The sequence below is a fragment of the Anabas testudineus genome, chromosome 17 (assembly GCF_900324465.2).
Source record: "Anabas testudineus chromosome 17, fAnaTes1.2, whole genome shotgun sequence".
Taxonomy (NCBI): Eukaryota; Metazoa; Chordata; class Actinopteri; order Anabantiformes; family Anabantidae; genus Anabas; species Anabas testudineus.
Genome location: NC_046626.1, coordinates 12,848,096 through 12,861,586, shown reverse-complemented (window position 1 = coordinate 12,861,586; position 13,491 = coordinate 12,848,096). Strand labels below are relative to the sequence as shown.

Below are 13,491 nucleotides of genomic sequence, written 5' to 3'. Positions count from 1 at the left end.
TCAAATACCAACTGAACGGTTTTAACACTTGCACATTTGATCAAATAAACCTATTTCACACATTTTCACAGACAGATATGTGAAAACGGGAAAACCAGGCACTTTCCTCATTGCATTTAAATTTTATGAAACATCTGAAAAGATACTATTCACCCATTTCCCCCCCCAACAGTACAGAAAGCGGCTGAAGTAAATAACCCACATCCAAAGACAACCTCTGAGAGGTCATTCAAAGTGCTTTCATCTGCTGACTCTTATTAAAGTAGTGTGTCATGTGTCATGTCATGCAACTCCTGTAAACAGACACACAGACTAATCAATAAACACCTATGTAGGTTTCTCCTACATCACAATATATTTTTTTATTATGCTAGAGCAGTTAAAAGGTAATGATGAATACTGCTCTACATGGTCTCCCAAAATGTCAAACAATTCCTTTAACAGACATACACTAAACCAATAAGGTTGAAAGCTGAAACTGAACATAGATCTCCTCCCATGAGATAATGGGTCTTCAGGGTTTTCCCAGTGAATTCGGTCAATAGAGGAAAGTTGAGGTCAGCATGTCCTAGAATAGCATTATCATAATCAATTGGTTGGCCTGGCATAAGCAACAACATTAGATAGTATAATGCTCTTGGCAAAACACATGACATTACAGCAGGAATGGTGCATTGCATGACACTGTGCAAAGGACACTGTGACAGAGCTTTTTGGGAACATGACAACAAAGCCGTACAAGCCTTCTGGGAACGAGCTCCATGTTCCAATCACAGTGGGGAATAGTGACTTGTACGCCAGTGTCTCCAGACAATACTCCATTCCTCCCTTTCAACCATATTTCCCACATCTCATATCTTATTATACAATCCGGGCTTTCTACTCTTATGCTTTCTTCTATCAAGATATTATTATATGCCCTTCATTCAAACAAGTAAGTCGTGTTCAAAGAGCCGAGTGAAATCAAATGAGGCCTGTGATCCACTAGGGAAAAACATTATGTTGTTTGATCTGTTCCATTACTAAAATTCACATTCATGGTATCAACATACTGAATGTATACAAATTAGTGTGATTTGTTCATACTGCACCAGTGTGTGTGTGTGTTTGTAAACTGCTGATATGAAGTGACTTGCGTGGTACTGCTGTGTGTGGAGGAGTCAGGCGGAGATAGTTTGGCACATGCATCATTGTGGTGATTCAGTGAGCGAGGGAGGAAGTCAGGCAGGAGAAAGAAAGAGGAGAGAGAGAGAGAGTGAGTGCACTAGAGAGAAGACAAGAGAAGGGAAAAGGAGGGAGGGTGATGCATTGCTGAAATTAGGTCAGCTCCATTTTCAGAGCTTCATTTTAACAAGATAAAGCGTTTATCCTTATCGGGTGTTTAAAAAGAAAAAAATGAGAGGATATAAAACTGTTTCAATAGAAAAAAAGGCTTACATTTGCATCAGCTTTGGACTGAGTCACAGCCCTAGCAGCCAGAATACTGGGCCGTCGTCGGCCGAAAGTAAGGCAAAATGCTTTGTTTGGCTGAGAGAAATCAGCACTGTTTCCACAGCAGCTTTGGCTCAGTTGGCTAATACAACATCAATCAGGTTTACTAAAAATATCTGGCGCATAAATTGTGCACATGTGTAAATGTGATCAGATTTTAAAAATGCATGTGTCTGCATGTCTCACCTAGTAAGTTTGGTGCCTATCTGTTGCCTCGACTCCAGCCTTTCCTCATCTGTCTGCATGGGCAGGATGTTTTTCTCCTCCAGCTCTCTTTTCGATGGACGGTTACTCAGCTTGATGGCCAGAGAGTCTTTCCTCAGCACCTTCTGAGCCAGGGTACCTAAATCCAAAGACCGTCGTCAAAACATGAGATAAGCTGCAGGGATAAAGCACAGATCTTACGACTAACTTACTGGAATGTTCTTTGACTTTTTTTGTTTCAAATTGATTATAAAGCTTATCAGCATTCATCTTCAAAAGAGCCTTTAAACTAGAATTACTGCATTGCGGTCGTCGAAATCCGCTAACCAGTTACAATGTAGTGTACACTCAGTTCTGTCCAGACTTACATTTTGATAAGTTTATGCATGAGTCTATACATGAGGTCACAGTGACCTTGACCTTTGACCACCAAAATCTAATCAATCGACTCCTAGTTGACAATTGTGCCAAATTTGAAGGTATTTCCAAGCATTCCCTAGATATCACATTCAAAACAAACAAAAGGGCACTTAAAGTCATGATGTGCCATACTGAGCTATTCCACCACACAAGCAATCCAATCACAACCTCTGAGAACATGCACCCATGTGAAAACAAGGATACACAGTGTCAAACCGTTCTGCACAGTTCAGTAGTTTTGCCGAAAGCATTACCACGAGTGACAGCATGACTCTGGATGCACTTCTGTAAACCTACTGTTTGCCGTGCTTTGAAGGTCAAACTACAACTGAGTTCCAGGAGCCTTCAGGTGTAGCTAGCAGTACTGTTGATCATGTTTAGTCAAGCAAAAGTGTCATATCTGTAAACAGTGAACATCGGCTATCCTTACTCACAATATGAACAAAAAGTGCTTCAATCAAGACACAGTATCATCTTTGACAACAGAGAGACTTGAATGATCCCGGAGATCACAGGATGTTAAAATGAAGCATTAACAGACTCAAAGTTCAGCATAACTGCCGCCACTCACTTGTAAATATGGAGTCGTCATCTTCATCGTCATCGTCATCGTCATCCACATCGTCGTCCTCATCCTTATACATGCTGGGCAGATCTTCGTAGTCTGACTCGTTGGGCATGTTCTCCTTATCGTCCTCATAGTCGATGATGACAGATGGCACTTCTCTTCTGTCCAGGGGTAGACACTGGCCACCGCCATGCAGTGCAGAGCTAGTAAAGGGGAAGATAGATGTGTACGTTGGTTTTCAACCAAATCTGAGTATTAATGTAATGGGCCATGATTATGGCATTTAACTTTGCTATGAAGATGAGCTTGTCCACCCCCAACAGTGAGGGCAAATATTCTATATATAAAGCAAATCTCATATTTCACTACTACTACTACTACAGTGACAAGAAAAAGTCTTTGCTTCTCATATGCTTTTCTGCATTCATTTGTCATAAAACATGATCTGATCTTCATCTAAGTCAAGAGTGTTAACAAATATAATGTGCCTAAGATAACAACCATAAAACAAATTAGACAAATTAATGCAGAATAGCACGAAATTCTAAAACGTTCACAAGCTTTTTCTTGCCACCGTATGTCACCTTTCAGCAGAAATTGCCTAAAACATGTAGGATTAGTTAAAATAATAACAATAGCGATAGAAGGTGAATGGAATACACAAAGCCTGAGTACACACTAGAGTACAATACACTGCAATCCTACGCAATTGCATGCAATCCTCTGAACTTCACAGATGAAGAGAAGAGTAACTGATTGTACAACTTCTATAAATCAAAACAAGGTGGCAGGAATGCATTTCATATTTTAGAAGTTATCAGTAATGAATGCATAGTTACACGTGTCAAAACGTGTGTGAGTATTCCTAACCCAAGTATTTGATAGATTGATTAATCACAGTCGAGCTCCTTATGATGAGCCACTCTTATGTAACCATTTCAAGCTTTCAGACTAATTGTGAGCAATGTCAGGACCATTAGTTCCTTATCCCTGCCCAAATGGCTTTGGTGAAAGAGAGATCCTAATGTAAGAGGTTACATAATGGTCCAATCCGTTATCCTGTCCCTTTTCTCCAAACATGAAGACACACAGCTCTTGTAAAGAGCAGCTGGTCATGTTAAGCCAGGCCAACTGCTGGAGGGACGCCTACTCCACGCATACGCACATTTACTTCAAAATTAGGCCATGTTGCCCTGTGAGGCGGTGTGCTGATTTAGACCTGTATTCCAGCACTGCATGGCCGGGTGTGACCTCGATAACACCAGGATATGTTTGAAAGTAGCCGAAAATGTAATTGCTAATAAACAAGATGCTGTATTCTAACAATTATGTACTAATTACTCTGATTAGTTATATTTTGGCAACAGCTTTAAGTAACAAGAAATGCATTTTATTATTAAGTCTATCAAAATTAATCGTCCGAAGTTTTGTTAAAATCCATCCAAGATATTATGTGTGATGTAGACAGATCCATAATCCCTCAGCGACCCACTTGAGGACAATCAGATTTAATAACCTCAGTGCTGATGGCTACTAACCTTTCAAACCTTTGCATGGAGAGTGCCAGGGTTTTATTGAGCTCCTCAATGATGCGGCTGGGAGCGTGCAAGCTGCCATACTGAAGCTGGAGCGGGTGCCCGTGGCTCTGGTGAAAACTGGACAGACCGGCGAGCTGGGAGGGCAACAAGGTGCCGTGGTGCGGAGGGGCACACTTTTGGGAGAGAGCACTGAGAGGGTTAGGGGACGGAGAAGGGGAGGTGGAAGTGTCCAGCCCCCCCGGAGGCACACAGATCATCACTTTCTTGGGAGGCAAAGGAGGAGAATGCTTTCCTCCCGGCATACAGGGCAACTTCATAGGCTGGCAAGAATCTAGAGAGATAAGATACAACAGGACAGATAAAGGAGGGAGTGAACATTTCTACTAAGTTATCGTGTCCATTACACTTTGCTGGTGCAGACAAACAAACAAAGCTCATGGATGATCAGACATGGCTCAGACGTCAGCACAGAGCAGTGGGAATTAGGCCAGGGTAATGCCACTTCCCTGTACTGACAGATTGACAATGACAGAAAGAGCCCAGCTGACCAAACCACCGGGGAATTTAATGAGACTACTATAATCCCATGCACATGTGTGGCAACGCAGGTAGGGCTCAAAGCGATAACAGTCATAGTTTGACCGTCTAATCAAGTACATACTATCTCATGAGGGCATTTTATCTTTACTGACAGCCAGGGAAATGAAATAAATTGCATTATATGTGTATTCTGATGAATGCAGCATAACTGTGGAGGTCTGGAAAAAAGAAAAACCAAAAAACACCACAGTCCAAGAGTTGTGTAACCCGCTACTGAGCGTTAACTAAGGCGACTACTAATTGATTTATTGTGAGACTGACCTGTGCTATGGATCCTTGTGAAAGGCTTTGGAGGGAGAGCAGGAGGTTGCTTGTGGTACAGTGGTGGCTTGATAGGGGTATCCTGAAGTTCACCTGAGTAGGTGACAGATTTCTTGGTGGGCAGGACCATAGATGACTTAATAGAGGACTCCTGAGTGCAGACTCCACCGTCCATCGAAGATCGGAATTCAACAGTTGCTGAATCAGAGGGTAAAAAAAAAAAACAAGCAGGTGTTGAAATGTGTTCAATAGCGGAACAAACGCACTTCCTGGGAGGACTGTTCAAATTTGAAGTTGAACTATGTGTGTTGACTTTTTAGACAATATGGGGAAGAGAATTTAAAAAGCTAAAAATGTTTAACAACCCAAGGGCCTTTTATCAGCACACAACAGACCAAGGAACACTGTCTGCTTAGCACTTTGACAAAACCTTTTCTTTTACAGCTCGGAGCCATTTGATGGTTTTTTGCATGATCACATTTTAAGGCTGACAGTGCAATTCACAAAGCTCACATATTCTGACAAACTATGCATTTATTTTGGGAGCTCTTCTCGCATTTTCTAGACTTCAACTTGTTTTTCAAAGACAAAACTATAAGATTGCTGACAATCAAATAAAAGATTAGAAAAAGGACAAAAAGGACACATTTTTTGCCATTATGAGATTTCTTTTATACAGACACACATATATATATATATATATAGTCAGTGACTGTCAGAGACATTTAAATGTTTGCTTTGCAGGCATAAAAATAGCCTGTGCTGATCTATCAAGCTATACACACAAGCTTCTTTGATTAAGGAAACTAGGTTGACTCTAGGCAGGAGAATTGAGAACACCTGTCCTCATTAATATGCATTGTAGGAAGTGACACAGTTATTGTGCAGACGCAGGATAAGAAGCTATTCAATCTGTTTTGACCAATTTACTAAGATGTACAGTATCTGAATGCTCAACGTACACACAGTACTTTCAGTTAAGGACGACGTGCTTACATCTAGTTAATGCACTGTTCAAATTATAGAATAATTTGCTTTTTAAATTATTTTTTTTTACCTTTAGTGACTGTCTAAAAAGCTTAATTTAAAAATCATAAAATGAGACACACTGTATATTTCCTCAATTGCTCTCTTTCTTGGCAACAACCAACTGACTTTTTCAGCTTCCCCACCTTTTTGTTTTTTATGCCCCAAGGCGTGAAGCACCCTGCCATCCGACTGAAATATCTCAAGCTTTGAACATATAAGGCACATCAAATCAAGATCAAGAAGTTTATAAAATGCTGCAAAATTTGCATAATGAAAGATTATATCTCTAGATGGCCTGTGCCAAATCTTACAGAGAGCACTTCAGAGACTACTGATTAATGAGGAGATGAATAACTGAAGACCTTCCAAGTTATTGCTCCACATCTACTCTTTTTGCAGTTTCTATATAGAGCCGAGACAGTTTCTCACTCTTGTGAATCAGACTGTAATTGTGTAATATCATCTCACCTTTTTCAAAGATCTCCTTCAGCACTCCTCTCTTGATCAACTCATCTCTGCTCTGTCGCATTGACATCTTCCTCTCCAACGCTGAATGGGTAAAGGAGAACATAACATCATTTTGCAGTTACTCAGTGAAGTATCAGTCATTTCCTTTCTTTAATTTTAGTCAAACCCATTTCTAAGGCAAAAAAATACATAACATTTCCAACATGTCACTGAAATCTATGGATAGGAAAGGTATATGAGAAAAGCGCCTAGTTATACCAAGATGCTGGTGAAGGAATTTGGAGATAGTTGCGTATGGCAGGAAAAAAACTGTGAGTACTATTTTTAAAACATTAAAGCTTTGACACTTGGCCTCAAATAACAGAAGAAAAATCAAAGATAAATCATCCAATCTTCTAGTTATGCATTCTGCACATGATGGCATGTTGCAAAGATGTTGCTTGATTCCATTTTTAGGCTTTAAGCGTTCAGGCACTTAACATCTTATAACAGTAGGCTGAGCAAAAACAGTTATAAATCATGTTAGTGATTTCTAAATCTTGAAATGCATAGAAACCAATTATGAATGTAAAAACAACACTTGAAGAGGACGATCACAGATTGTAACGTGTGTTACAAATGAACCACATGTGTTCCATGAAAATACAAAATACTGACAATTTGACCTCTCATCTCCTTGCCTTTAGTCACAACACATTCAATTTAAAACCAACTGCTGAGAGTCCAAGATTAAAAACCCAAATGAGAGACATACAAATGTCAGATGCGATGGGCTCCGGGGCAGAAATTTCAATACTCTTTGCAGTGTTCAAAAATACTGCAGCAGTGCAAGTTATCATCAAACAGTAAACTCCATTATGAGCTCCTCCAGGATACCAGATGTTTAATATCACTCCATGTTTCAAAAGCTATCCAAAAGGAACCTATCTGAAATTAGCTCCAAGCTACTACTGGGATAGGGGTGGGGCAGTGGGGTTTGGGATATGTTACCAAAATATCGCCAACGCATCACATAAAGAATCATCTCTACTGAAACCCCAGGGAGTAGTAAATATAAGGATGACGACTCCATCAAAAAGTGATACCACCCCTAGGGAAGGAAATTGGAAAGTTTATATATGGACTAGTAAAAAAACAGATAAAAAAGTTGACCCAGGATCAACATGGAGGATTTTTGACAGAGAGAGGATACAGTTCACTAAATTGTATGAGGCATGGTTGGGATTTACATAACATTAACAGTTTGCAATTAATAATGCATGAATGTGCAGTACCTGGGTAAAGTAAATAAGACAATTCAAACCTTATAGTAATGGATATTTTAATCAAAACTCGAAATATTTTCACCATAGCACTGTCAATTTTTATAAACTCCACCAACCTTAATCAACTCATAAGCAGTGACATCTGAAATCTTGTAAGAAATCAACATTGATTATACTCCGAAAACCCCTGTATTTAAAAAAAATGTTTTTTTCAGTTTACAGTTATAATATGAGGAAGAATCAAAAATCACTACCAATTCTGTGCCAGAGCGGGGAAACCCGAGGCTAAAGGTTGATGCTAGACTGAGAGAGCTGTAATATGTTCAGGGATTATAGTGCAGTTGCATCCAAAATGAAAAGTAATTACTCAGAGCTTTATGACATAACTGTTATGGCATGTGATGCACACAGTTACATAATACCATTAACTCAAAATCCTTAATGAGGATGTGTCTTTAGATTTTACAGATAAATAAAACAAAAGAAAAACATGACAGAGCAGTTGGTGCGCTCGCTGAGCATAATGTCAGGAGTTAAAACATCGCCTAATCTTGTGTTAAAAAAAAAAACAAAAACGTTATTTAATACATTAATTCTGTGCAACTGTGCAGTGTTTATTTCATCAGGAAGGTCCCGTGAGGGAAACAGTGAGCGAATCACCAACTATCAGTCTGCCATAAGGTCTCTTATGTACGTATGTGCGCACGCAGAGCTGAGGGAGATTCATTGAAACAGCAAACAAACTTTATCACGGGCCCATTGACATCAAAAGACACAATGCAAGCTTTCATATCAGGGTATGAAAATGAGATGCTGTCCTATAAATCTCCTTGAATATCAACCAGTTCCTATTTTGGACTGCCTATGTTGAGTCCACCACGGACCAAGTGGTGTCGAGTCCAACACTCCAGCCACTCAATCTGTACCAAGCTGAGAAGATTAGACACTCATCAGGGAGACTCAGTTGAGGGCATATTAAATGGAACTGGCATATCTGAACATAGCCAGTATTGATCTGAGAGAACTATACTTAGTTTTTTTTTTTTTTTTTTTTTTTTTTTAGAGAAAATATATTCCACTGTGAAGTGACCCAGATAGTCAGAACACATCCTACCAACCCCGAGGCTCAGTAGCTCAAAGTGGAGGCTTTTACCGAGGCAATTCTCTCAGCCTGAGCCTCACAAAAACTGTATTAAAACTTTCATGCAGTCTTTTATCAATGACAAGCTCAAGCGTTAAGCCTCGCACATCAGAAGCTTTGGAAATTGACAAATGAAACCTTGACACATGATAGAGCAGGTTTGCAATACGACATTTCCTCTCCACACAATATTTATTCTGTGAGCAGGTAGGAAATCTAGGATTTGTTTATTAGGAATTATGCTAATTAACACAAAGAGTGAGATCCCTTCCTGATACAGGTTTGCTGTGATTTGAGCTGGAAAGGAGCAGTCAGCACCTTATTCCTTCCTTCCTGAGGTAAGGAGCATCGTCCCCTAGAGATGCCCCTTATCTGCTTAACAGTACTATACATTCATATCCCTCTACTGTGCATAGTGTCCAATTAGGCACAACAGAATGTGCATCCCAGTGTCTGCTGTGCTCCCCACTGTCACAGGAAGCATAATCAACAGTGAGGCGTCACAGACCACTACAGAGAGAAGAAGATGGCACATAAGGGCATTTAGGTCCCAGATCAGAGCAATGCAGCAGAAATCGCAACTATGCGTTAGGTACATTTTGTGTAAGGTTGACAAATGACCAACAGTGCCTTCTAAAAAAACTGATTTCTAACTGAAAATATATTAGTACAATAAATCAAGTTAAGTGTTGGTCATAATACACTATGCAGCAGCTGTTTTCTTATGGCTTTGAAAAGAAGGTCATCCCAAAATGATTACCATTTAAAGATAGTAATATATAAGCTGCCGTCTTACTACTGACAAACTAAAATAGGACATAGAGTTTGCACAATATGCAATGGTCCATTTTCAAACCACTGATCAATAGAGGGGCCGCAGGACAACCAAAGTTCAGATGATTTCCTAGATAGGATAAGTAGAATTTTGTTAATTTAAACATCGATTTCAGACTAGTTGGCAAGAACATTTTTGAATAATAAGTACACAGAACCACAAAAACATCATGAACATTATATGTATGTGGCATGTTATAGGCTAATGAAGCTGAAAGGTCTATTGTGAAAATGCTAACTAGTGCTAGTCATTTAGTCTACGATCACTTAAAATAGGATGTAATAATGCAAACAGTCGTCACTGCGACACAGAATAATAACAACAGCACCACAATGAGCAGACACCAAAATGTCCATACAGTGGAACCAAACCAACACAAACTGATTATTATAACCTTAAGAAGACAAGGTTTTACTGAGGAAATGTTCAGATTAGCTAGGTGCAATTAATAAAGAGAGGTCATATGTTGTCCTTTTAGCAGTTCTTTAGAACTCCTTAAAAGTGCTGTTGTCTTAGCCACTGAAGTTTAAAATCCCTGAGCCACTGTCATTTGAATTTACTGCACTGGTTCATGGTTGTGTGACTGACTCCTCAGTTGCCTGCTGCACAAATGAAAGCCACATTGGCCAAGTTGGCTTCACGCTTCACGCTGAAATGGACGTGACAGGTCGAGCACATTTGCAGCGGAGTTACTGTGGCTAAAGCACCCGCCCAAGCACCGGCGAGCTACTTGTGAGGATGCACACCACCTACAACCTGAAACTATTCAGATTTCAGAACTCCACTTAGAGGTCGCTCTAGGTTTGAGATATACAGTGGAAGGTCGTAATGGTCATGCTGCTATCAAAAAGGATTAAATAGAACAAAAAAAAGGCAGAAAGAATTATTTGGAGACAGCAGCATTATGCAGGCAAAATAAGTGTATAACAAAAGCTTTTTTCTCTCAGCTCCGCTGTGCATTAACACCATTGTAACAGGAAAAAAAAGGCTTTTTGTTTCTCTGCACTTGATTATTGTCCTCCACCACAACAGGCGAGATGCTGTTATCATAGGCATACATGAATGAACCAATGAACAGGCAACATCTCCATGACTGTGCCATCAAGTGCACACTCTCTATTCAAACAGTAAAAGTAAAACGCAAGGAGTATTAAGCACTTAAAACTCTATCTTACTCACATTTTAAAAATTTTATAACCATATTTCTGTCTTCCCAAAAATAGAAAAACAAACAAAAAAAGAAAACCCACTTTGTGGGACCATGTTGGGGCAGAAATACCAACTAGATCCAAACAGCAGCAAATGGTTGAATCCCAGTTGAAAGGGAAGTCAGAATAGTTTCCGTTCTTGTGGTAAATGATGGAAATGACAAGACATAACATTCAATCTTGTGATCACATAAGAGATCAGTCATAAAAGCAGTCACAGCGAACATGATCCAATCAGACAGACTGATTCATTCGGTAAATTCACACCAGGAAAATGCTAATTTAACAATATTACTAAATCAGAACATCCTGTTCTGTTCAGGCCGGATTCAGGTCTCTGTGCAGTTGCTCATGCTCTACAAAAGAATTCTGCATCCAGAGAAGATGCAGTCTGACAAAGTGTCTCCTCCCGTCCACCGGGCTGACAGTAGAATTCAGGATATGTCAGCCACGGAAAATAAGTACAACCACATCTGAGGAGAGCATGTCCTTCACTCGCCCCTGACAACAGTGGGCTGCAAGATCAAAGGAACTCTAAAGAGACCTCAAAACATGAAACTCCAACACGGAACTTTTGCTGAATCAATTTCCTGCATTTTCAATCACCCTGGAGACTAAAACTTAATACATTTTTCTTTTTGACAAAAGGATATACACCGAATTTCTTTCACAACCAGCCAGACTATATGCATTACTTACAAGCACCACGGTTGTTTGTTATACATGTTGACCTGCATATTTTTTGTGTTCACATTAACATAACATCAAGTGAAAATCTCACGTACCTGCGGAGGTCTGTTTGAACTTCTCACTCTTCTTCTTCCTCCATTTCCAGGGCTTGAGGAGGCGTCCCAGAGTGGCAAACTTGCTCCGGCCTCGGATGGGTGGGGTATGGGTGCCAGACATCAGGGACTCGGAACGCATGGCGGCCAGCCTCTCTACTTCCTCAGCTGCAAGGGAACAAAAGACATAAGAAAAAGAAAAAAATTAAAAGGGTTCTTTAGGTGAGGATGCATAGAAGATGATATTCTAGTAATGCAGCAGACACTTTTGCTTACTAAGATCCAGGCAGCAGGAATCTGTGCCAAAATTGCCTCCTGAATTCCCTAGTAACTGGATGAGGTAGGGAGAGGATAAACAAACCTACATATCAGATAGAATTACACAGGATACGCTCCAAGTCTAAACAGTTTGAAGCTGCATCACACTGGTTGGCATTCGCTTGCCAAAATGCACTAAACAGACTGATAAGCACCTCATTAAGGCCGAATCTTTCTACTCTTCATCAAATATTCAACTATTGGACATCAAAAACAAAATATATATAGTTTACTGCAATGCACAAATGAGTAGAATTTACCTATGTGGTCAGAATAAAATAATCTAAGGTGGCAGCTCCAAGCAGAAACAAAGAATTCTGACTCACCAATATTTTTGCAGCATGAACCTTTAGTCATGGAACTATTGCTCTACCCTGCTCTTCAGTCTCCATACTTGATTATTTGCTAAATGGACACAGTCATGACACTGTGTGCAGGATAAATTTAAGTACAAATGTATACAGCGAGTCAAGTAGTCTCAGTGAGTCAAGTATCTCAGACTTGCACATTCAAATAGCTAGAATTCAGCCACCTTAGTTGAATTAGTATTCAGTAAGAATAGTAGGTGTGTTGTTTTTAGGACAAACAAGACACGCTTGAGATTTTGTAACATGTTTTATCTACTGTCTTTTAGGCAGCCCTTGGTTTCCATTCATCTCCTTGCCTTGTGAATATCCACTCGCCTGAGGTGGGTCATCAATCTTGTTTTATTTTATCATACTGTGGTCAATGTGCCACAGCTTTTCAAATACATCTGCCCATTGCAACCATGCAGCAATACCAGAGCACTGCATGGACCAACATCAAGATCAGGATCTGGCCTTGTGCCATTAATGCTCACTTCACTTTGGCAATAATAACAACAAACAACTTTTATTATGATGGATATGCTCACTTAGGCATATATAATCATTATATTAAATAATAATGATTAGAAATAATAAAGAAATAATTCATAAAACTATGTATATGTAATATGCTACAACATTTAGAAACACAGACATGGTCCTCCTGATATAAACACGCAGTAATAAAGGTTCACAGAAGAGGTTAGGTTTCATTGGCTGCCTTGTAGCGTGAGTAACAACTTCACGGCAGCCCATGAGGTGACCTCCAGCACAATGATGTTTTGTCTGTTGTCAGCATCACCACATTACATCAGACCATCAATGACACGCTGTCAGGGAACATGCTGGCCCCTTGTTTTACAGTAATTACATCAGAATCATGTTTGCCAACATATATAAATCACTTTGCGGGCTAGTCACCTCCCCAGGACAGAGGAACACTACGATAAATAATGTGACAGTAACGTAGTAGAAATCAGCTCCACGGGCCATTACTGAAATGCTCTGGTGCCTCG

The 13,491-nt window shown here is 39.8% G+C and overlaps 1 protein-coding gene across 2 annotated transcripts in view; it reads right to left on the bottom strand.

Annotated features, from left to right (window-relative positions):
• The window catches only part of LOC113172530 (phosphatase and actin regulator 1-like), a 36,926-nt gene that overhangs the window by 6,764 nt on the left and 16,671 nt on the right, over positions 1–13,491 (bottom strand). For both annotated transcript variants that reach the window (XM_026375532.1, XM_026375531.1), the window contains exons 2-7: positions 11,814–11,978; positions 6,580–6,660; positions 5,083–5,280; positions 4,222–4,552; positions 2,687–2,886; positions 1,678–1,834 (exon numbers count right to left, since the gene is read on the bottom strand). In XM_026375532.1, coding sequence (XP_026231317.1) covers positions 1,678–1,834; positions 2,687–2,886; positions 4,222–4,552; positions 5,083–5,280; positions 6,580–6,660; positions 11,814–11,978 — 1,132 coding nt within the window. The remainder of the gene's footprint in view (positions 1–1,677; positions 1,835–2,686; positions 2,887–4,221; positions 4,553–5,082; positions 5,281–6,579; positions 6,661–11,813; positions 11,979–13,491) is intronic.